General features: G+C 37.1%; 1 protein-coding gene across 7 annotated transcripts in view; it reads right to left on the bottom strand.

Moving 5' to 3' along the window:
- Window positions 1-23,637, bottom strand: part of BABAM2 (BRISC and BRCA1 A complex member 2) — a 602,274-nt gene that overhangs the window by 449,326 nt on the left and 129,311 nt on the right. For all 7 annotated transcript variants that reach the window (XM_069072106.1, XM_069072105.1, XM_069072111.1 and 4 more), the window contains exon 4: window positions 20,935-21,029. In XM_069072106.1, the coding sequence (XP_068928207.1) occupies window positions 20,935-21,029 (95 nt within the window). The remainder of the gene's footprint in view (window positions 1-20,934; window positions 21,030-23,637) is intronic.

Genomic DNA, 23,637 nt, shown 5'->3' with positions numbered 1-23,637 from the left:
GTAACCAATGTGATAAATGTGATTTCACAATGAAAAAAATTAAAACGTGTCAAAATCTTGTGTACTCAGTCCAGATCGTGAAAAATAAGTTATTGTAACAAAATGAGTTTATATTACAAATTAAAAGGGTTTTTTAAAGATGAAAGAAATATTAATGGCATGTGGTATAAGTCAAAACATATTTTACCTGATATCAGTTAATGTGCACACCATTGTTACAATAGATGACCAAAAATTTTCCATACCCTCCTTTATGTTTTTGCTTTGCCCCTGGCTCTTTACTACTTAATCTTCTATAGTGACATTTTTGACTGAAATTGGATTTTTAATTTTGTTTTAGGATGTGTCTGTTTGGTTTCAGTAACACCATCATCATGTCCCATACACCAAGTATTCACTGGCACCCTCCTAGACACGCTTTTCAGGTTCTTTTTGTATATTGTCTTTCCCCATTGGGTTATAAGCTCCTTGATGGCAGAGACTATCTTTATCTTTCTTTTTCCTATTTCTATCCTTGGTGTTTAGCATACTGCTTGTCATATAGTAGATAATTAATAAATGTTTATAGTTTTATATAAAGTACATTAAGAAGACTAGAGTAGACTTCATGTCAACATGGAAAACTTTTTTATTAAGAACATACCACCAAAAAAATGTCAAAAACAATTGTTACTTAAAAAGTGGCATATTGATCCAACAATTCCATTTTTAGGACTGTATCCCAAAGAGATCAAACAAATGGGAAAAGGATCCAAGTGTACAAAAACATTTATAGCAGCTCTTTTTGTGGTAGCCAAGAACTGGAAATTGAGGGGATGCCCATCAATTAGGGAATGGCTGAACAAGTTGTGGTATATGAATGTAATGGAATACTATTGTGCTATAAGAAATTATGAATAGGCAGACTTCAGAAATCCTAGAAAGACTTATATGAACTGATGCTGTGTGAAGTGAGCAGAACCAAAACATTATTCACAGAAACAGCCACAGTGTGCAATGACTGGTTTTGATAGACTTAGCCCTTCTCAGCAATGCAAGGACCTAAAACAATTCCAAAAGACACACTATGGTAAATTCCATCCACATCCAGAAAAAGAACTATGCAATTGCAGAGTGAAGCAGACTATTTTTTTTGTTTTTGTTTTGTTTTTTCTTTTTCATGGTCTCTCTGATTCACTATAATTCTTCTATGCAACATGACTAATGTGAAAATGTGTTTAATAGGAATGTATTGTAGAGCCATATCATATTGCATACCATCTTGGAGAGGGAGGGAGGAAGAAAGGGGAGAAAATTTTAACTTATGGAAGTGAATATTGAAAACTAAAATAAATTAATAATGTTTGTAGATGGCATTTTGCATTGTTGGTGGAGTTGTGAACTGATCCAACCATTTAGGAGAGCAATTTGGAACTATTCCCAAAGGACTATAAAAATGTGCATATCCTTTGGCTCAGCAATACCACTTCTAGGGCTGTATCCCCAAAAATATCATACACATGGGAAAAGGACCACATGTGCAAAAATATTTATAACAGCTCTTTCTGTGGTGGCAAAGAACTGGAAGTTGAGGCAGGATGCCCATCAATTGGGTAATGGCTGAATAAATTGTGGTATATGAATGCAATAGAATACTATTGTGCTGTAAGAAATGATGAGCAGTTGGACTTAAGAAAAACATGGCAAGACATACGAACTGATATTCAATGAGGGGAGCAGAACCAAAAGAACACTGTACAGTTACAGCCACATTGTGTGATGACTACCTCTGATAGACCTGGTTCTTCTCAACAATGTAAGGTTCTAAGACAACTCCAAAAGACTCAAGATGGAAAATGCTATCCACATTCAGAGAAAGAATTACAGAGTCTGAATGGAGGTCAAAGCATTGCTCTCTCTTTTTTCTTTTGTTTCTTTTTTTTTTCTTTTTGGAGGGCAACTGGGGTTAAGTAATTTGCCCATGGTTCCACGGCTAGTTTTTTGTGTGGGTGTTAAGTGTCTGAGGCTAAAACCGAACTCAGGTCCTCCTGACTCCGGGGCCGGCACTTTACTTACTGCGCCTAGCCTTTACTCACCTAGCCGCCCCTCATTTCTTCTTTTTTGTGGTTCATTCCATTGGTTATAATTCTTCTTTACAATATAACTAATGTGAAAATGTTTAATATGAATGTATATGTAGAACCTATATCAGCTTGCACACTGTCTTGGGGAGGAGGGAAAGAAGAGAGGAGGAGAAAATTTAAAACTCAAAAGCTTGGGGTGGCTAGGTGGTGCAGTGAATAGAGCACCAGCCCTGGAGTCAGGATGACCTGAGTTCAAATCCAGCCTCAGACACTTGACACACTTACTAGCCATGTGATATTGGGCAAGTCACAACCCCAACTGCCCTTCAAAAAGCAAAAAAAATAAAATAAAATAAAACTGAAAAGCTTATGGAACTGAATGTTGTACACTAAAAATAAATAAATGATTTTTTTAAATTTAAAAAGTAGCATTTTTCAGAAAGACAATTTAGGCTTATTGTTCCATCTGCCTAGCTTTAAGTACATTTCATCTCTCCTCAATAGAACTAAATGTGGTTACCATATTAAAGAAGTCAAACCAAAACACTTAACGTACATGGATCATATCAAGTTACATGGCTCCAACAAAAAACAAATTAAACAGCTGCTTGATCTTGTAGAATCAAAATGTCAGCTGGATTAAATAAGTGTAAAATTCTTAATATATACCAAAAAAAGACAAACTGAATTCTGAATTGGCATCCAAAGGTCATGCTTAACCAATGGATAAAGACTATACCTACAAATACTTTGATCTCCTCTAAGCAAGGCATATTTAAACATAAAGATATCAAAGAAAAGGTTATGGCTTTGGCTGAATATGTTAAGAAACTTAATGACATTCTAAAATCAAAATAGGAATGGGAAGAATATATTAAAAGCAATTAGCACCTATACCAGTCTAAACATATACTCCCTGAACTGTAAAATAGACAATAATAGATCTGGTGTTGATACTGTAAGAGATATTATAACAAAAATCCAAGTAATATTAACAAAACAAATGGTCCAGAACATTAAGAGAGCTATCGTTACAGAATGACACACAAAACAGAAGAATTAATAATGTTCACAAAGCATATGATAAATAGGTCAAAAGCCTATGGAATCACTTTAGGAAAAAACATACATCATTTGACAGAACAACAGCAAAAAGGCTGACATTATGTTACTGATTTGTTAAATGTAACTTAAAGTGGTTGTTTCAGGATGGAACCTGTGAAATTGACAAGATCCAAAGGTGGAATCAAAAGGCATTGGTAGGCACTAAAATTCATTAGAATTTAAACAATGTCAACCAAAAATATGTTGAACAAATGGCTGACCCATGAAGATTTGTTTAAAGAAATGGAAAGAATTATGGTAACAATTCAGGATCAGATCATGTTCAACAAAAATTACAGAGGTTAATCCAGAATGGGCCTGTACTTAGTGACCAAAGTAGATAATCCAAGGAAACCATAAAACCTGTATAACGTATCAGTGTAGGCTACAAAAGTTTAGCGCCAAATATCTAAAAAGACTTTCTTTCCCAAATTAAAGGACAACAAATTCCCGTAGTACAAATATGTTGTAGTTATTGTTCATTTGTTTGGTTATGTCTAATTCTTTGTAACTTCATGGACCATAGCATGCCAGGCCTTTCTATCTCATACTACCTCCAAAAGTCTATCCAAGCTCTCTTTTATTGCTTCCATGAAACTATCTATCCATCTCATCCTCTGCCATCCCTTTCTCTTTTTGCATTCAATCTTTCTCAACACCATGGTCTCTTCCAATGTGTCTCATCTCCTCATTAAAAAACCAAAATATTTAAGTTTCAGTGTCTGTCCTTTCAAAGAATAGTCTGAATTAATTTCTTTAAATATTGACTGATTTGACTTCCTCACTGTTCAAAGAACTCTCAAAAGTCTTCTCCATCATTAAAATTTTATATCATTTGATTCTGCAGTACTCACCTTTCCTTATATAGCCCAACTCTTAACAGTCACACATTGCTACTGGAAAAACCAAAGCTTTCACTACACAGATCTTTGTCAGAAAGGTGATATCTCTTTTCACTATGCTGTACAGATTTGCCATAGCTTTCCTTCCAAAGAGCAAGTGTCTTTTTAATTCCATGGCAGCAGTCGCTACCCGCAATGATCTTTGAACACAAGAATATAAAATCTGACACTTCCATTTTTTCTCCCTCTAATTGCCATGAAGTGATGGGACCAATTGCCAAGATCTTCGTTGTTGTACACTCTGCTTTACCTTCATTAAGATGTTTAGTTCTTCACTTTCTGCCATCAGAGTGGTATCATCTGCATATCTGAGATTATTGATATTGATATTTCTCCAGTAACCTTAATTCTAGGTTTTGATTCATCCAGTCTGGCATTCCACATGATATGCATTTCACATGATTAACATAAGTTAAATAAATAAGGTGACAATATACAGTGTTGACATATTCCTTTCCAATTTTAAACCAATCAACTGTTCCACTTTCAATTCTAACTGTTGCTGCGTGGCCCACATACAGGTTCCTCAGGAAAAAAAGTAAGATGTGGTATTCCCATCCCTTTGAGGATTTGTCACGTGTTGTGATCCACACGGTCAAAGGCTTTGGTGGGTTCGATGAAGCAAAAGCAGATGTTTTTCTGGAACTCTACTGCTTTCTCCATAATCCAGTGAATGTTGGCAATTTGGTCTCTAGCTTCTCTTCTTCTTCAAAGAAACCAACCTGCTTTCTGGTAATTCTGGATTCAGACACTGTTGAAGTCTAGCTTGCAGAATCTTAAGCATAATCATGCTGGTGTGTGGAATGAGCATAATTGTTCAGTAACCTGAACATTCTTTAGCACTGGCCCTTCTTTAGGACTAGGGTATAAATTGATCTTTTCCTACCTAGTGGCCACTGTTGAATTTTCCGATTTGCTGGCATACTAAGTGCATCACTTTAACATCATCTTTTAGAATTTCAAATAGCTCAGCTAGAATTCTGTCACCTCCACTAGCCTTCCTGTTAGCAACGGCCCACTTCACTTCATTATCCAGGATGTTTGGCTCTAGATCAGTAACCACACCATTGTGGTTATTGGTGATATTAAGATCTTTCTTGTTGGGTTCTTTTGTGTTTCCTTGCCACCTCTTCTTTATCTCTTATACTTCTGTCTTTTATCATGCCCATTTTTGTATGAAATATTTCCTGAAATCCCTAATTTTCTTGAAGAGATCTCTTGCTTTTTCCCCACTTACTGCTTTTTTTCTATTTTTTTGCATTGTTCATTTAAGAAAACCTTATCTTTTCTTGCTATTCTCTGGAATCCTACATTCAGTTGGGTATATGTTTCCCTTTCTCCTTTCCTTTTCTCTTTCCTTCTTTCCTCAGCTCTCTGTAAAGCCTCATCAGACAGCCATTTTGTCTTCTTGTTCTTTGGAATGTTTCTCGTTACTACTTCCTATAAAATATTGTGATGCTCTGTCCATAGTTCTTCAGGTACTCTATCAAATCTAATCCCTTAAATCTATTCATCATTTCTACTTCATATTCACAAGGGATGTTACATAAGTCATATCTATACAGCATAATGGTTTTCTCTATTCTATTTAAGTCTCAATTTTGCAACGAGGTTAGGATCTGAGCCAGAGTCAGGTCCAGGTCTTGTTTTAAATGACTGTACAGAACTTCAACACCTTTGGCAGAAAAGTATATAATCAATCTGATTTCCAAAATTACCATCTGGTGATGGACATGATTAGAATCACCTTTTGGATTGTTGAAAAAAGAGTGTTATGGCCAGCAGCTATCTTGACAAAACTCTATTAATCTCTGCTTCATTTTGTACTCCCAAGGCCAAACTTGGAGTATTATTCCAATTATCTTTTGATTGTCTACTTTAGCATTCCAATCCCCTTGTGGCATCCAAATTGGGGGAAAGTCATAAAATACAGTATACTGTAAGTGAAAAGTCATAAAAAAATTTTTTTTTTTGCTTTTCTTTTTTGGAGAGAAGGTAGGGCAATTGGAGTTAAGTGACTTGCCCAAGGTCACACGCTAGTTTTGTGTTAAGTATCTGCAGCTGGATTTTGAACTCAGGTCCTCCTGACTCCAGGGCAGGTGCTCTATTCACTTTGCCACCTAAGCCCCTCTCCCCAATTTCTTGTTGTTGCTGCTTTTTGGAGAGGGGAAGGCAGGGCAACTGGGGTTAAGTGACTTTCCCAAGGTCACACAGCTAGTGTTAAGTGACTAAGGCTGGATTTTAACTCAGGTCCTCCTGACTCCAGGGCCAGTGCTCCATTCACTGTGCTACCTAGCCACCCATAAAAATTTAAACTGTGAAAGGGTGGAAGCCAGACAGAACATGGTGACCTTTTAGAAATCATAACTTAGATAGTATGACTTAAAAAAGCCATAATAAGAATTTCATGACCCATATGTGACCAGTACATGATCAATATACACATTTATGTTTGGGCATAACATTGGCTTAACATTGGCTCATTACTAAACAGAAAATCTAAAACATCCACCAATCAGAAGTGATGCACTCTGTAGTTCCTCCTCCCTTTGTTTTCTACAATTACCATGGGGATTTTGAGGTTTCTTTAGTGGAGAATCCACTGAACTGTCTGGCTGTCACTCCAGACTGAAAATTTTTGCCCCTGTTTTGTAAGTATTCATAATGATTGCTTAAACTACTACCTATAATCAATCTGGAGATACTTGGCTTCTTCCTTTGGTACCAAAAGAATACCCCACGGTTATGGGGGAGGTACAGGGTTCCCCAGTCAGGGGAATTCTGGACCTTACACACCTATAATGAAGGTGACAAATTAAGCCCTGTAACAGCACTGTAAGCCCCTGGTAGCAGAAGGCTACCAGGCTGCCTAAAGCGCCTAAAGTAGGCATGAACAAGTTCAGTTGGGGGAGGGGGAAAGGGAAGGAACTGAGCAAGTCATAGCTTTCGCTGACTGATATTGGGGTCTGTCCATAAAAGGACACTGAACTTCTATACTGGTTGAGATAGAGAGACTCATTTTCAAGAACAAGAACAAAAACAAAAAGCCATCCACTGAGTATAAATTAGTTATAGCAGGATAGCAACTTGTTTCAGGATCATTACTTTTACTTGAACTCCACCAAAAACAATGAGAAAAAATACAATAATGATAAATATTTGTTGATTGTTGGTTCAAAAAAAGGGATACTGCTAATTTAGTAGTTTAGTAGACTGGCCACTACATCTAGGGTCAAAAGAATAAAATCAATTTAAATGTTAATTTAATGAAAAAAATTTATTTAATCAAATAAATAAATTTAATTTAATAAAAAAATGTTAAATGGCACGATGTATTTCCAGTTTCTCTTTTACTTCAAGACTCAGTTCAAGAATCTCCTTGTACATGAGGTCTTTCTTGGTCTATACAGCTATGCATGACCTTCTCTCTAAAGTTACCTTGAACTACTTTACACATTTTGTATGTATCTATAATAGATGTTTTTAATATATATGTATATGTATATGGGGCAACTAGGTGGTACAGTAGATAGAGCACTGGGCTTGGAGTTAGAAAGATCCAAGTTCAAATCTGGCTTCAGACACATACTAGCTGTATGATCATGCAAACAATGTAACCACTATTTGTCTCAGTTCCAAATGGCAAACCACTCTCGTATTTTTGCCAAGAAAACTTCATGAACAAAAGTCCACATAGAGTCAGATACAATTCAACAAGTAATCAACAAAAACAACATATACATATATATAGTCTCCCCTCTTAGAACATAAGCTTCTTGTAGGCAGGGACCATTTTCCTTTTGTCTTTATAACCCAAGCACCATGCACAGGCATCATGGTATAGTAAAACAGTCCTCAAGGTGTGATCTGTTGTGAAAAGGATGAAGAAAAGGAGAAGGAGGAGGAGACAGTATTGTTTGTCTTTTCCACTTTCATCAGTTCATGAGAGTATGGTGTTTTCCAGAGGCACCATAATCTGTGAACTGAATTGTATTTTTGCTTTATGAAAGGATGGATTTCTGTTTTGCTTGTATTTATCTGATATCAGCACCAAAGAGTCACCAAAGAAGATAAGATGTTTTATGTGAACGCTTAAGAAGAAAAACAAGTAGAGCTGAGAGATCCAAAGTATCGAATAACTTTCTAACTCATCATTTTCTCCTGGAATGACTGTGCTGATGTTTGTACTAATGGTACGAAAGCAGTGGTGAGTAAAACTGCTGGCACCTCAGCCCAAATGAAGGCAGTGGCACCAAACTTTATTACTTGTCATTATATTCTTTAGGATCACCCACTCACCATTTTTTTAAAGCATTTCATTTAAGAATGTCCTTAATGAATCAATAAAAATATCTCAATATTTGAGTATACGTCTTTTTAATAATCTAAGATGAAATAGGAAGCATAGATAAAGCTCTTCTGATGCATGCCAAATTATGATGGTTGTCTCCAGGACAATGACTTGTGCCACTGTTTGAGTTGTTAAATGAATGAGCTACATTTTTTTCACAGAGCACCTTTTTTTTTTTGAAGGGGGGAAGGCAGGGCAATTAGAGCCAAGTGATTTGCCCAAGGTCACACGGCTAGTAAGTGTTATATGTCTGAGGCCGGATCTAAACTCAGGTCCTCCTGACTCCAGGGCCAGTGTTCCATTTACTGCACAACCTAGCTGCCCCCACAGAGCATCATTTTTACTGGAAAGAACAACTGAGAGGTAAACTGGATATTCAGACTTGAGTAACTAGCAGACATTTTCTCAAAAATGAAACAAGTGAGCCTATCACTTCAAGGGAAAAAACTGATAGCATTTATTGTCAGTGATAAAATTTGAGCTTCCAAGTAAAAATTAGAATTTCAGAAAACTTGTTTCCACCAGCATGAGCTTGACAGCTTCCCAATACTTAATAACTTTTCTTATAAGGAGTGATAACATTAATGAATGCTATTTTGGGATACTGTATATAATGAAATGTGTCAACATCTGAAAGATGTGCATAATTAAGTGAACCAATATTTTCCAAATAACCAATACATAATATTACAAAATCATACATAGGTAAAAGATTCATTCAAAGTACAAGACAGACCAATGAATTTTAATGTTAACAGAACATGAAAAGTTCACTGATATAGTTTTAAATTCCATATTGCAACTAAAACAATTGTCTGAAAAAAGTTATTAAAATAAAATACTTTCCTCCCTTTACAACTACATATCTGTTTGAAGCAAGATTTTCTTCATATACTTCAATCATAAAAACATCACAACAGAAATACAAAAGTATGAGAATCCAGCTGTTTTATATTAAGCCAATCATAAAAGAGATTTGTAAAAATATGAAACAATGCAATTCTTCTCATTCATTTTCCTTTGTTTGATAAAACATTGTTATTCTGTAAATACGTATTATTTAAACTAGCATGTCATGGGTCTATTATTATTTTAAGATTAATATACATTTTTAATTATCAGTTTAAATTTTTAACATAGTAAGCATCAATAAATATTTGATATCTGGTGTCCTCTTTAAATTTTTGTTTGTTTTTTTGCCCTTTTTTGGGAGGGCAATCAGGGTTAAGTGACTTGCCCAAGGTCACACAGCTAGTTTTCTTGTGAGTTAAGTGTCTGAGGCCGAATTTGAACTCAGGTCCTCCTGACTCCAGGGACGGTGCACTACTGCACCACCTAGCCGCCCCTGTCCTCTTTCATTTTTAAGAGTATTAAAATATGGTTGAGACAACAAAGTTTGAGAAATGCTATTAAAGGAGATAAGGAGTACAGGAGCTCTTAAATGGGGAAGGTATTGATGAGGTATGGGCTCTGGGAGCCCCCTGGAGCTCTCTTTTGAGTCCTTGAGGTACAGGCTCTGGGAACCTCCCTTGGACTCTGATTAAATCTTCTTATTTGATAAGGTTGTGGCTGGGCCCAGACCTCTAGCCTAGTTACTAACTACTAACTACTAACTCTAGCCTAGTTACTAGCCTAGATCTACTTCCCACCCAAACTGGCCTAGCCCACCACTGTTTGTGGTCTCCAGGTGGCCTCCAGCGACTTCCCACCCTTACTCATTCAAAGACTCTCCCCAAACTCCTCCTCCCCTAGACCACCCCTAGATTCCTCCCACAACCTTCTGTATATAAGACCCTATCCTGTCTTCATGTTTGTGAGAGCGCCATAGAATGACCTAGCACAGACTTACTCTGTGTCTAATACAAGCTCGATAAACTTTACTTTTCTTTGGCTGAGAGAAGACTAATGCAGTCCTTAGGACCTGACCCCAGGCCAGCTGCCTATTTTTCAAAACAATTAGACTCATGCCTCTGGGGCAGTAGCTGCCATCCAGTTCAGAGCATCCTGGAAGCAAAGGGCCACCAATGGCTGGCTAGTGGCAGGCTCACCAAATATCAAGCCTTGCTCTTAGATACCCCTGACCTAACCCTTCAGGTGTGCTTCACACTTAACCCAGCAACCCTCCTCCCAGAACAGGGCCCACTCAGATATCCTGGTTCATGATTGTGAGGAGACCTTGCACTGTGTTTATGCCAATCGAGCTGATTTGAAAGATTCTCCTCTCCCGAACCCTGAAGCAGTCTGGTACACAGATGGTTCAAGCATTATTGAACAAGGGGTCAGGAAAAGTGGATATTTAGTAGTTAGCCTTTACCAAACAATAGAGGCCAAACCCCTGCCCCCTAGGACCTCTGCCTAGAAGGCACAATTGATAGCACTCACCAGCCCAGCCACAACTTGATCAAATAAGACAATTTAATCAGAGTCCAAAGGAGGTTCCCAGAGCCTGTACCTCAAGGACTCAAGGAGAGCTTCGAGGGGGCTCCCAGAGCCCATACCTCATCATTATTGAGTTCAGGTTCCACCTATGACACACACTGGTGATGTGGCCCAGAGCTAGTAATTGAAACTCCCACTGCTGGAAAACTCCCAAAGACTGTTAGCTTTAGAGAAAGTAAGAATCTTCAATAGTACAGGCAATTCCTTACCCAGGAAATCAGCAATATACCAATGAAACCACAAGTCCTATCTCATCCCCTATCCTGAGCACCTAGCCCTGTACCTGATACATACTGGGTATTTACTACATGATAGATTGGTTGAGTTTTATGGTTGAAATTTCTATTTTAATTTATTTAATGATATATAAATAATACCTACCAGGTATTAGAAACAAGTTAGTACCGGGAGAACAATGCCAAAACATGGCTCATCTGTGCACTAGAATTCAGGCACATTGGATTTTTATAATAATAGAATGAATCACAGAAGACTGGATTTGTTTGTTTACAATTTTAATAACTGATATCCAAAACTGTATCAATACTGAAGAGGGTGGTAATAATCTTTTCACATAACTAAGAATTTCTTACTCCACCCTATACACAAATATAATATTTATATCTGCCATTTTTAAGCAAACAGTTTTTGGAAATGGAAATAAAAATGCTTGATTATTTCTATATCAAAATAAATTTTGTGACAGCTCTTCAAATATTATTTTAAGACAGCGACCATGTCACTGCTGAGTGTTCTCTTCTCCAAGGAAAAAATGCCCAGTTCCTTCAGCCAATCCTCAGTTAATACTGACTCAAGGCCTTTTCACCATGCTGGTTGTGCCCTCTGGGCATTTTCTGGCTTATCAATGTACTTCTTCAACTGTCATGCCTAGAAGTGAACATAGTATTTCAGATAAGGTGTGACAAGAGCAGAGTACACTATTCTCCTAAGCTATGCTCTTCTTAATGTAGCCCAACAATGCTTTAGTTTTTGTGGCAGCCACATCACAATGCTGATTCATTGAACTCATAGTCTACTAAAACCCCACATCTTTTTCACAATAATGGTTGTCTACCCATGTCTCTACTATCTTGTACTTGTGAAGCTGAAAAGCTTTACACTTACTCCTACTGAATTTCACTTTAACAGACTGATCCCAATGCCTGGTAGCATCCTTTTGCAATGTGACTCTAACACGTACTATGTTAGATATGCCTTGTTTATGTCACCTGCAAATCTAATAAGCATGTCATCAATGCCATTATCTAAGTCATCTATAAAAATGTTAAAACATACATAACCAACTACAAATCACTTGGGTACCCCACAAAGATCTGACCAGGTGACATTAAACAATGAACAACTACTCTTTGAGTCTGGTCACACAATCAGTTCTGAATTAATCCAATTTTAATATTATCTAAATCTATGTCTCTCTAGCTTCTCCATAAAAATAGTATGAGGTACTTTATCAAACCTAGCTAAGTTATATATCCACAACATAATATATATCACTTTAGCAAACCTGTCAAAAAAAGGAAATTAGTTTACTTTGGAATGACCTGACCTCGATGAAGCCATGCTGGTTTTGTAATCACCATTTCCCTATCTAGATGCTTCTTCAAAGAAGCAAAAATCAGTATTCTCAGAGGACAGTGAAGAGGTACATTGTGGGTGTAAGCTTTCTGCAACATCGCAAATACTGAATTATTAAAGAAAACTGAAATAAAAGATGTCATCAAAGAACTGTACAAGTGAAAAGATACAGTCCTGCCCAGTTGGCAAAAGCAATGGATAACCAATGAATAGCCCAACCGTTCTACTGAATTCACTCTTAATATTAAGAAAAGGTGAGGAATGGGGTGGCTAGATGGCGCAGTGAGTAAAGCACTGGCCCCGGAGTCAGGAGGACCTGAGTTCGGTTCCGGCCTCAGACACTTAACATACACACACACAAAAACAGTAGCCGTGTAACCTTGGGCAAGTTACTTAACCCCAATGGCCCTCCAAAAGGAAAAAAAAAAAGAGAGAGAAAAGGTGAGGAAGAATAACAGTTGTGCTATATGACCCTCCTCTGGAGAACTTGCATAAAGTCATGGATAAGATTTACACAGGAGGGAAAAATAAGGATTAATCTTGATCTGCATCATTGTAAGGAATACCCACACAGATGTGTTTGAGTATGAGTATTCACTGATGCAAAAATGTCCTGTAAATCTGTCAGTGTATGTTCTCTTTCTATTGGCCAAGGTCATAACTCTTCTAAACTTGGTCTCTGACTATTTCCATGGCTAAAACATAAATCACCTTATAGTCAATCTGGTGATAAACTCCAGCAAATTTAAGTAGGACTAAATGTAAGCCATATAACCTTTGATTATATAGTTTAATATAGGATAAGAAACTGATTTTCTGAAAGGGGAATCCATTTCATTGTATAGAGAATTCTACCTCAAAGAAAAGTTTTTCTATAATAAATAAAAATCCACTTATAATAAGGAAAAATCCACTTCCATCCATTGGTTTTGATTCTGTCTTCTGGAACAATGAATGCAGAATGAATCTGCTCCTTCTTCCCTCTCTAATAGTCCTATAAATATTTCAGGGTAGTTGTCATGTTTCCTCTAAGTTTTATCAGTATTACACATTCAACTCAGAAAGAATTTATTAAACACCTACCAAATGCAAAGGAGCGGAATATAAAGACAAAATGAAAAAGGTTCTTACTTTAAGGAGTTTGTAAGGAGCAACATAACATGAAAAATGTACACAAATAAGTACAGAACATCCCAAAAGCCCTAGTGCAGTTTTAAGTTTTAATAGCTTAATAGTTCAAGCTTTAACAGTTAGCTTAAAAACCACATTAAAACTTTTGGGACATCTTGCAAATACAAAATAAGGAAGGAAAGCATACTTTGACCAAACAAAACCAAAAAAACCACCTTCCCCCAGTTTTGAAGGAAGCTAAATATTCTAATAAGTGGAGATGAAGAAACAGGATACTCCAAGCATAGCAGTAGTTTACCCAAAGGTACAAAAGGAGGAGGATGCAATATTGAACTCAGGTGCAGTTAAATATCCACAATTCTTTCAAACATTGCTGAAAGTTAATTGTTTAACACTACTGATGGTCATCTAGCTCTTTTCTTACTTAAAAAGTCACTTCAGAGTACACACAACAAATGCACTAAGTCCCCCTTGGGATTTTTTGTAGGTTCTTCCTGAATAAGCAGGTTGATAAAATGTTTAGAACCCACCACTAAATACCCCCTAGTACAGAAAATGTTGTTCTTAAAATGTGGCTCCTAACCTTGTATTCCAGATGTCATTTGCTAGATGTCAACAACAAGAGCGTAGGGATGCTCCTGGGACTGGGCTCTTCACCAGTCTTTGTGTATGCTATATTCATTTTTAAAAGAATCACAACATACTTTTGTATCTAACCAGGATTCATTTAACTAAAGGTATCAGTTCTAAAGAACATGAACTTTCTTAGGTTTCCCCTACCCTGACCCAGGGCAATTTTTTATACTTGTGTCTAGTAAATGTCTAGCTTATTGGTTGGAGCCCCATGTTCATTCTAGCCTATCAAGGGCCTCTTGAATTCTGATTCTTTCATAAATTATTTTAACTATGCCTCTCAGCTTTGTGTCATTTTAATATTAAATATGTAATATCAAATATTTAATCTTTTAAATTTTATATTAATATTTGTGTCAGTCTAGTATTAATCGCATTCTGCCTTCATTTGAGTTATTTAAAAATCTGCTGAAAAGAAGGCCTCTTTCCAGATTGATGCTGAGTTATTAAACAAATATTCACTGGACAGGATTGTTCAACTGCTAGTAATCAACTATATAAAAATTACAAGCATATGCCTTCATCCTTTCCATTCTACTGCTATGATGTTTCGGCCACTGTTTCAAGGTTGACTGAGGCTATTCATGAAGGAGCTTGATAATTCTTTGATTAATTCATTCTCATGTTTTTTTGCTACTAGCTAAACTAGTACTGTTTTAGAGCAAGACAGAGAGTTCCAAAGTTTAGGCTTTGGCCTTGGGATTGAGCACCTAAAACTCCTTCAGGAAATATCACAGAAATGTTAAAGACACACTTCAAGAAGTCAATATTTAATCATTGTGGAGACTCCTTTCACTAACAGATTTTTACTCTAAGGCGTCTTAGTAGATATTCTTAGCAATCTGATATGCCTAAAAAAATTAAAGACCCATTGAGTCAGTCAACTAGCATTTATTAAGCACCTGCTATGTGCCAGATGCTGTGATAAGTGCTGCTGATACAAAGGCAAAAACAAAAAAACCAACAATCCCTACTTTAAAAGGAGCTCACATGAATGAGACAACATTCAAATAACTACGCATAAACTAGATATACCTGGGATAAAATGGAGATACTCAAAAGTGGGAAAGCTAAGATTAACAAGGACTTAGGCTTCTTGCAGAAAGTTTCTTGCAGAAACTTTGCTGGGACTTGAAATAAGCCAGGTAAGCTAAGAAGCAGGGACGAGAAGGAGAGTGTTACTAACATGGGGAACAGTCACTGAAAGTGGAATGGAGTGTCACGCATGAGGAACATCAAGGAGCCAATGTAACAGTTTGTGGAGAGGAGCAGAGTAAAGAACACTGGAAAGGTAGGAAGGGGTCAGGTTGTGAAGGAATTTAAAAGCCAAATAAAGCACTTTATATTTGATTCTAGAGGTGACAGTGATGGGGTTCAGGCTCTGGGAATCTTCTTGAATCTTCTCACTTGATGAGGCATTTGCCTGAGGCCATAAGCCTTTCATTATCTCTAGGCCCAAATCCCTGTTACTTTTAATCTAACCTAGCCCTCCATTGTCTGTCATCTCCAGGTAACCTTCAGCTATTTCCCACCCTTAAATCCCACTCCTGGGGTTTGATTTCAGTTCATCAAGATCCTCCTTAGACTCCTCCTCAAGACCCTCCCCAAACCTCTCCTCTAGGCTACCCCTAGATCCTTCCCACAGTCTTTCTATATATAAGATCCAGCCATGAAGGTGCTGAGATTCAATCTAGTGCAGACTTCGTCTGTGTGTAAATGTTCTGGCCCACTTGTCCAATACAAGTATCACAAATACTTAAGCTCCTTATGGCGAATCTTTAATAAACTTTGTTTTACTTTGGTTGAGAGAAGGCTTGAGTCGAATTCATTTGGCAGGACCCATCGTGTTGTTATTTTAGGGTCTTGGGCACCCCTAAGCCTCCAAATCTCAACAGTAAGAGTCCCTGAAGTTCACTGAATAGGGGGTGACATAGCCATAGCTTCACTTTAGGAAGATAAATTTGACAGCTGAATGGAAGATGGAATAGAATGGGGAGAGACTTGAGGCAAAGAGAGCAACAAGAAATGAAGTGATGAGGGCCTGTACCAGAATGTCGGCAGTGTCGAGGAGAAAAGGAAATATATAAAAAGAGATGTTGTGAAGGTAGAGATGACAGAATCTAGCAACTGGATATGAGGGGCATGAAAATGAGTGAGAAGATGAGGAAGTAACCTAGGTTAAGAGTATAAGTGATTAGGAGAATATAGTACCCTGGACAATAATCTCAAAGTAATCACTTCATTACCAAAAAATGATATATAAACAGAAAGAAAAAAGAGGGGGTGGGGGGAAGGAAGGAAGGAAGGAAGAGGAAAGAAAGAAGGAAGAAAAGGAAGAATGGAGGAAGGATAGGCCAGATAGCACTTTGCAAACCTCAAAGTACTATGCAAATGTAAGCTATTATTATTAGCTATCATTCTACATCTTCATATATCATCATCCCATCTCCCTTAGGCAATGTTCCTATTCCAGTCAACATTGAATTATTCCTCATAATATCTCAGAAAAGTTAAGTATCATTTCTCTCAGCTAAAAATGGTCTTGACTCATAGAGAAGCTCTAAATAATACTACAGGGAATTTCATAAATTCTTTGAGTAATATAAATTATTATAACCCTTTGAAATTACAAAAAAAAATTGGCAAAAAAGGTATTGCTTTTTTTTAGATGCATACTACATATTTACTATTAGTCAGCTGCAAACGATCTCTTTATTCAGTGATGGATATGCGTACCTCAGGATTTATAATTTTCCTCCTTAAAAGGACAAGTTTTAGCCATGATATAAACAGCTAAAATCTGCCTCTGCTTGTTCACATGATTCTTGTGAGGACAGAAGGAGATAACGTATGAAAAAGCACTTTGTCAACTGGAAAGAGCTAAATCAGTGTAAAGGTATAGTGTTTGTAGTGCTAATTCAATCTCTTTAACATAGTTGATTCTGAACTGTTTAAAAATTGAGGTTCTATTGAAAAATGTATGTTGCTATAGCTTGATTATCCACTCCTCTGCAAAAAAAAAGGTGGGAGGTTATAAAAACTCTCTAAGGAATAAATAAAACCTTCTCCATTAGGCACACAGATAAGTGTTCATAATTCATAAGTATATGACATATAGTTTAAATGACACTAGCAACTTGGCAAAGCTATTCCTGAGCAAGCTAAGATAAAGCAACACTTTTTATATAATAGGCAGAAATATTAAATCAAGAAGTCACATTATTTCTGCAGTAACCATGCAAAATACAATCCTGTCCAAGTAAAATTACATTTTAATTCCAGTAATTCTCATTCCAACTAATGAGTTGTTTATGGCAGCATAACCCACCATGCACAGTGCATGGTCTTCACTCCTCAGACAATGCTGAAATCCAGTCGAACTTTACCACCTACTCTACCACACAAAAAGACTACTGGAACAATAAAAAAAAAATCTGCTGACTAAAACATTAATTCACAGTATGTAGCAGAAAACTATTATAAGCACTAAGTATTGTGCTAAAACCAAGTGTTTCAGATGTGGCTCATTAAACTGACATGTAGAATTCTTTAGCCAGTATCCTATAGCATTCCATTGATTGAAATTTTTCTAATTTTATTTTTTTATTCTGAACTTGATCACCGAAAAGAATATTTCTGTACACAGAGCAGAACACAAAAATGGTATTCTACATGAAACCATGACTCTCTACTTCATGCCACTTGCTTATAAAAAGGATGTAATAAATTTTATACATTACTTTCAAAACTGTCACTCTTGTTCATGTTTCCTTCTGAACCTGCTTCTGTTCTCTACTATTTTTAAAAAATGTTTCAATGTTCCTCTTTTTCTTTTTAATTACTATTGTAATCTACTCTATATTCCCTCTGATACTACCTCAAATTAATGGAGACAAAGAAGAAGAGGAAGGGAACCTCCTAACAAACAAACATAATCAAACAAATTCAAATTGTTGCTGTATACAAAAATGTCTCTGTGCCTTATATTCATCACCTCTTTGTCAAGAGGTGGGTTTCACCAGAGATCCTCTGAAGATATAGTCATTGCATTGGTCAGACAAGTCCTTCAAAGATGTTTTCCTTAAAATGTTGTTGACTTTGTGTATAAATTATTCTCCCAGATCTGCCTACTTCATACTACACTAATTCATACCACTCAAGATTCTCTGAAGTCATCTTTTTGTCATTTCTTATAGTACAATTTTATCTACTACATTCATGTACGACAATTTGTTCAGCCATTCCCCAATTATCTAAAAAAATAATATAAAGTACTCCCTTTACAACTGAGTTCTTATATTTTCTTTTCTTTTGTCTTTTAATTCCCCCATTGAGATTAGAAAATTTGGGGGTGACTAGGTGGCACAGTGAATAGAGCACCTGCCCTGGAGTCAAGAGGACCTGAGTTCAAATCCGACCTCAGAAACTTAACACAAAACTAGCTGTGTGACCTTGGAAAGTGACTTAACCCCAATTGCCCCCCCCCCCCCCCCCCCCCCCCCCCAAAAAAAGCAAAGAAAATTAAAACATTTGACTTACTTGTTATAACTATTCTTCCCCTGGCATTACCCTCCCTCTTAACCATTCTACCCAAACTTCAATGTTTCTCAGTTGAGTTTGATGTGCTTCTATACCAAACTGTGTATATGTGTCTATGTGTGCAAACTTTGTTTTGTCCATTTGAAATAGAAGGTTCATCTGATGCTCACTTCATTCACATTTGTATATTCTCACATATCACAATTATGAGAAGTGTCAAATTTCACTACCTTCCTCCTTCAATAATGTATTCCTCATTTTATCCTCCCTTCTTTTTCCTGTCTTAAAACCCTCAGGAAAAAAAAAATTATCCCCAGGTCATCCATTTCTCCTGTCTTACTCCCTCAATGTCTTTTGAAGACATTAATTGGGATGCTTATTTCTTTGCACTCATTAGAATGTTAGCACTCCATCATCACACAGCTTCTTCCAATTACTAAAATAAATTTACTTTTCTAAGTTCTCTTGCTTCTGTGTTTGTATTTCTTAATTCCTACTGGAACATCAATCTTTTCATCAGAAATGCTAAAAAAATCCTCTATTTCATTAAAGATACATTTTTCCCCCTGTGAAATTAAGCTCAATTTTGCAGGTAAGGTTACTAAGTTATTCTTGATTATAAGACTATATATTATGCCTTTTGGAATCTTGAAATTCAAGAACTCCTCTCATCTTTGGCTGCAGCTACCAGACCTTCTGTGATCCTGACTATATATAGTTCCTTGATCCTTGAATTGTTCCTTTCTAGATTATTCAAGAATTTTTTTCCTTGATGTGGAAATTCTGGACTTGGGCTATCATGCTCCTGGGACTTTTCTTTTTGAGGTTCTTTCAGAAAATTGGTGGGTTCTTTCCAAATACTTTGCCCTTTATATAACAGATTTGGGGAGTTTTCCATTTATGATTGCTTGGAATATAATGTCCAAGCTCTTTTTTTTTTAATCATGGTTTTCAGGAAGTCCAATAGTTCACAAAATTATCTCTCTTTGACCTATTTTCTATGTTAGCTGTTTTTTACACCAGAAATCTTGTATTTTCTTCTACTATTTCAATCTTTTGATTTTCTAACATTTCTTACACTCTCATGGCATCAATGATTTCCTTGGGTCTTCTCTAGTTTCAAGGATTCCATTTCTAAGATACTTAAGAGTTTGTTTTGTTTTCCAGAAACGCTTTTATTAGTTTTTAAAATTTTCTTCCTTTGTTTCTTCTTCTATTTATATAGTCCTTGGGGAAAATAAGTTTTTTCTTTTAAATCTCTACTTGCAATTGTTATGAAGATAACGATTTTTCAAAATTTTTTTTATACTGGTTAGTGTCTTCTTTGATTTAATCATCTCCCTAGCTTGTATTCCTGAAGTAGGGCTTAATGCCAGGGCCAGACTCTGCTTTCTGATTCACTTTTAAGTTAGGGTGGTTAGATCTGCTTGTTTTCACCCTGAATCTCTGAGGTTCTCAGCTCCTGGGACTAGATCCTCCTAGACTGTTGAAATTAAAAGCATTAGGCATTCAGAGTCCTCTCTGACATTTCAGGACAGTGTCAGGCACCTCAGATCTCCTGAGCCTAGACTCTCCAGGTATGAGCACTGAGGTACTACACTAAGTCACAAGGTCTCCTCTGGGTTCCCAGGTCCCCACTCTGGGGCTTTCTTGAGGAAGGAAGAAAATGGGAAAAGACTTTGTTCTTGCTGCCTTTGGTATAATTTTGTAGGCTACATATGTCCTGTCTCTGGTTGAGCTAGCCCTCATTCTGCTTGAGGAGTTTGTTTTCCTGCTACCTGTGGTCTTCTAGAGGACATTTTCTAGTATGAAAGAGATCACATCATATAGTTTCTCATTGGATTTCTTGATCATTACTTGGTAATGTATGAAATTCACCATTTTTGCACAGTATATAGCAGAACTAGAAAGCCTGCTTCTCGTTCAGGAAGCCATCTTCTCTGAAATTGATTTAAACATTCTGAAAATAAAACTATAATAAATGATCTAATTATTAACATTAACAGCAGCAAAAAGATTATGTTTATTCACATGTCAGAGAAAAAATGGATGTGGGTATGGAAAGCAAAGGGTGGGGTGGGTGGCAAACTGCATAACAAGCAAATTTGTCTATGTAAAGCCAATTCTTTTTTTCAACATCAAATGATCATCATACAAGCATGCCAAAGATACTCACATGCAGAGCAGAGGGATCTGGCAGAAACTCAGCATCTTCTCCAAATATAAAATCAGGGGGCAATTCTGGGTAGTGAGCATTGAAAATAATATCCCCTAAGTTAAAAAAAATTAAATGCATTTTATAATTCTATATTAAAATCAAAATATCCTTAGTGCTATTCACAAAACTCCAGAATTTTTTTGTTTTTAATGCAATTCAAGGGAAAACAACCGAAGCAATAATTATTAATTTTTTCCTAAAGGGGTCACATCCTTCATTATGTGGGCATCCTAAAATATGTAAACACTAAAAACTGTATGTAAACAAAAATTTTTACTAATATGTATACAATTTACAAATAGACTTATAATGGAATAGATTGTAAACAAATATCATAGCATAATAGACAGAGAGTTGGCCTGGAAGTTGAAAGACCTAACCTCTCTGCCTTGCCTCTGATACATGCTGGCTATGCAACTCAGGGCAAGTCACTTAACCTTGCACTGACTCAGTATTCTTTCTAAAATTCTAAGTTGCAGGCAAATTGAAATGTGCAATGGTAGAGGGAGTTTCTTCACTAAGAGTTCCCCTGGTCAATAAAATCACAAATCCAATCCAAAACAAAACCTTATGAGTACAATCAAAAGTAGGTAAAAACATACAATCATATCTGGAATATTTGCTGATTATTCTACATAAAACAGCCTCCTGTGCAATTATGGTTAGTTAACAATCATGTGGTCAAAAAATTTTAAGTTCTTACTATGTCCAAGACAGAAAATGGAAACACAAATTTAAGACCAGAACATTTTCCTTGCTTTCAGGGAACATATAGTTTGATTAAAGAAATGTAGAGAAAAACTAAAATGCAAGATTAAACTAAAGAACAGAAAAGGGAGATTTTCACAGGTCCTGGGAACTTAAATCATCTCTTGGGACCACAGAGACCCCAAGTTTTCTCATAAAGGAAGGTCAATCAGGAAGGCAATGAAAGTGGGTATGCTATGAATGTGTTTTCAAAAGACATAAAGCTGAGAAGAAATGGAAGATGGCCAAGATTTTCTTGTGTGGGCATGTAGTCCACCCTTTCCCCATGGTTTTTCTTTCCTTAACAGACTTCCTATCAAATATTCCACTTGACATTGGGAATGGGAAAGAAAGGGGCCCAGCCACAAGGACATTTTTGCCTTTGAGACTGAAAATCTTTGGATATCAGGAAAGTGAATTTATTTTGGGGGGGAAGGGTGTGAGGTCAGGAGACTAATGAACCTCCTGCCACTTCCTTGATTTTATCCACTGTTCCAGTCTCAGAATCAGAGCTGGGCCCTGAACATAAGCACTGATCCCTTTATATCCATGGTTCCCAAACAGTGGCCTGTGGTGACTAAGGGCACCAAATAAAACCTATGGGTGCACACTAGGATATTTTGAATATTTAACCTAGCTACTTAACACAGAACTGCTAGATATTTCTTTTGGTGTAGGGGTGCCATGAAAAATTTACTAAGACACCAAAAGCACCATGAACCAAGAAATTTTGGAAACTTCTGCCTTAGTCCCTTTCCAACACCTGTGACAGAAACAGGAAGCCTTGGGATATGGCTGAGCAACATAGCATGCCCATGTAAAACCATTAATGCTATTTCCTATGCTCCTCCTCTTCCACAATCCCACCCAGAACAATAGTCCTGCTTTGAGCACAGGCCTCACAGTCATCATCTGGACAAGCAGCTACTATGGAGAAGGGGCCAGTCATCCCAAGAATCTGCTACAAAAAGTGTTGACAAGGTTGCCTAGACAAAAAGTTGGTAACAATATGTGCCAGGCAAGTCAAACCATCACCCAGATCACCATCTCCCCTGAGACCTTGAAGGAGACAGCCCAGGACCCTGAGCCCAAAAACAATGGAACAGCAATGCTTCCCACCCAGCGCCCTCAGCCATTATCCTAAAAAGGGGTGGACAGAGGATTCTAAGAAGATGGTGGAACAGGTCAGAAAATTCCTAGCTCTCCACATTTCCCCCATAAATGAGATAAAATAGCGCCTCAAGGCAAACATAGAGCTGGTAAAATAAATAAATAAATAAATAAATAAGAGTAGGGACAGAATGATGGCCCTCCTGGGACAATCAGAGAAGATCTAAAGAAAAATCCCAGGAGGAGGTTTGGTCCCTTTGAAGAGAAACACCTCCAACACAGGTTCACTTAATTGTTAGCTGAATTGGGGTTAGCTGAATTGGGAGGTTGCCTCTGTCCCAGTCACAGGAACTTCTACCCACAGAACAGGGAGGGGAGTTGGACATCTGAGTCAAGGAGGATCAAGGGATATTCTGCTAACAAGGAACACCATACCCAGCTGTGTTGCAGACACATGCTGGAGCAGCTAGAAGGAACCAGCACATGCCAAAGTGCAGAAGCAGTAGGGCAGGGACTCTGCTGACTGTGGGCACTTAGAGGAGGCTGTATGTCTTGGTTTCAGTTATAGGCCACAGGGGAAAACTGAAGGAGGATCTAAAGCAAGGGGTAGCATCCTCCATACTCCAGGACTAGAGGTGATTACAAAAACTAAGATGTTACGAGCAACAACAACAAAAAAAGAACAGGCAAAGGAGAAAGAATCCAACCACAGAGAGTTTCTATGGGAATAGGGAAGACCATGGTTGATCTTCAAAGGAGGATACTGAAACAAAGAAACTGTCTTCTACCCCTAAAGAGTAATAT

This window comes from Petaurus breviceps, unplaced genomic scaffold (genome assembly GCF_028583685.1).
Source record: "Petaurus breviceps papuanus isolate PSGF00001 unplaced genomic scaffold, PetGlider_PUasm1.0 90845, whole genome shotgun sequence".
In the NCBI taxonomy this organism is placed as follows: domain Eukaryota; kingdom Metazoa; phylum Chordata; class Mammalia; order Diprotodontia; family Petauridae; genus Petaurus; species Petaurus breviceps.
Note: the sequence above shows the minus strand (reverse complement) of the source record. Positions and strands in the feature narration are given on the sequence as shown.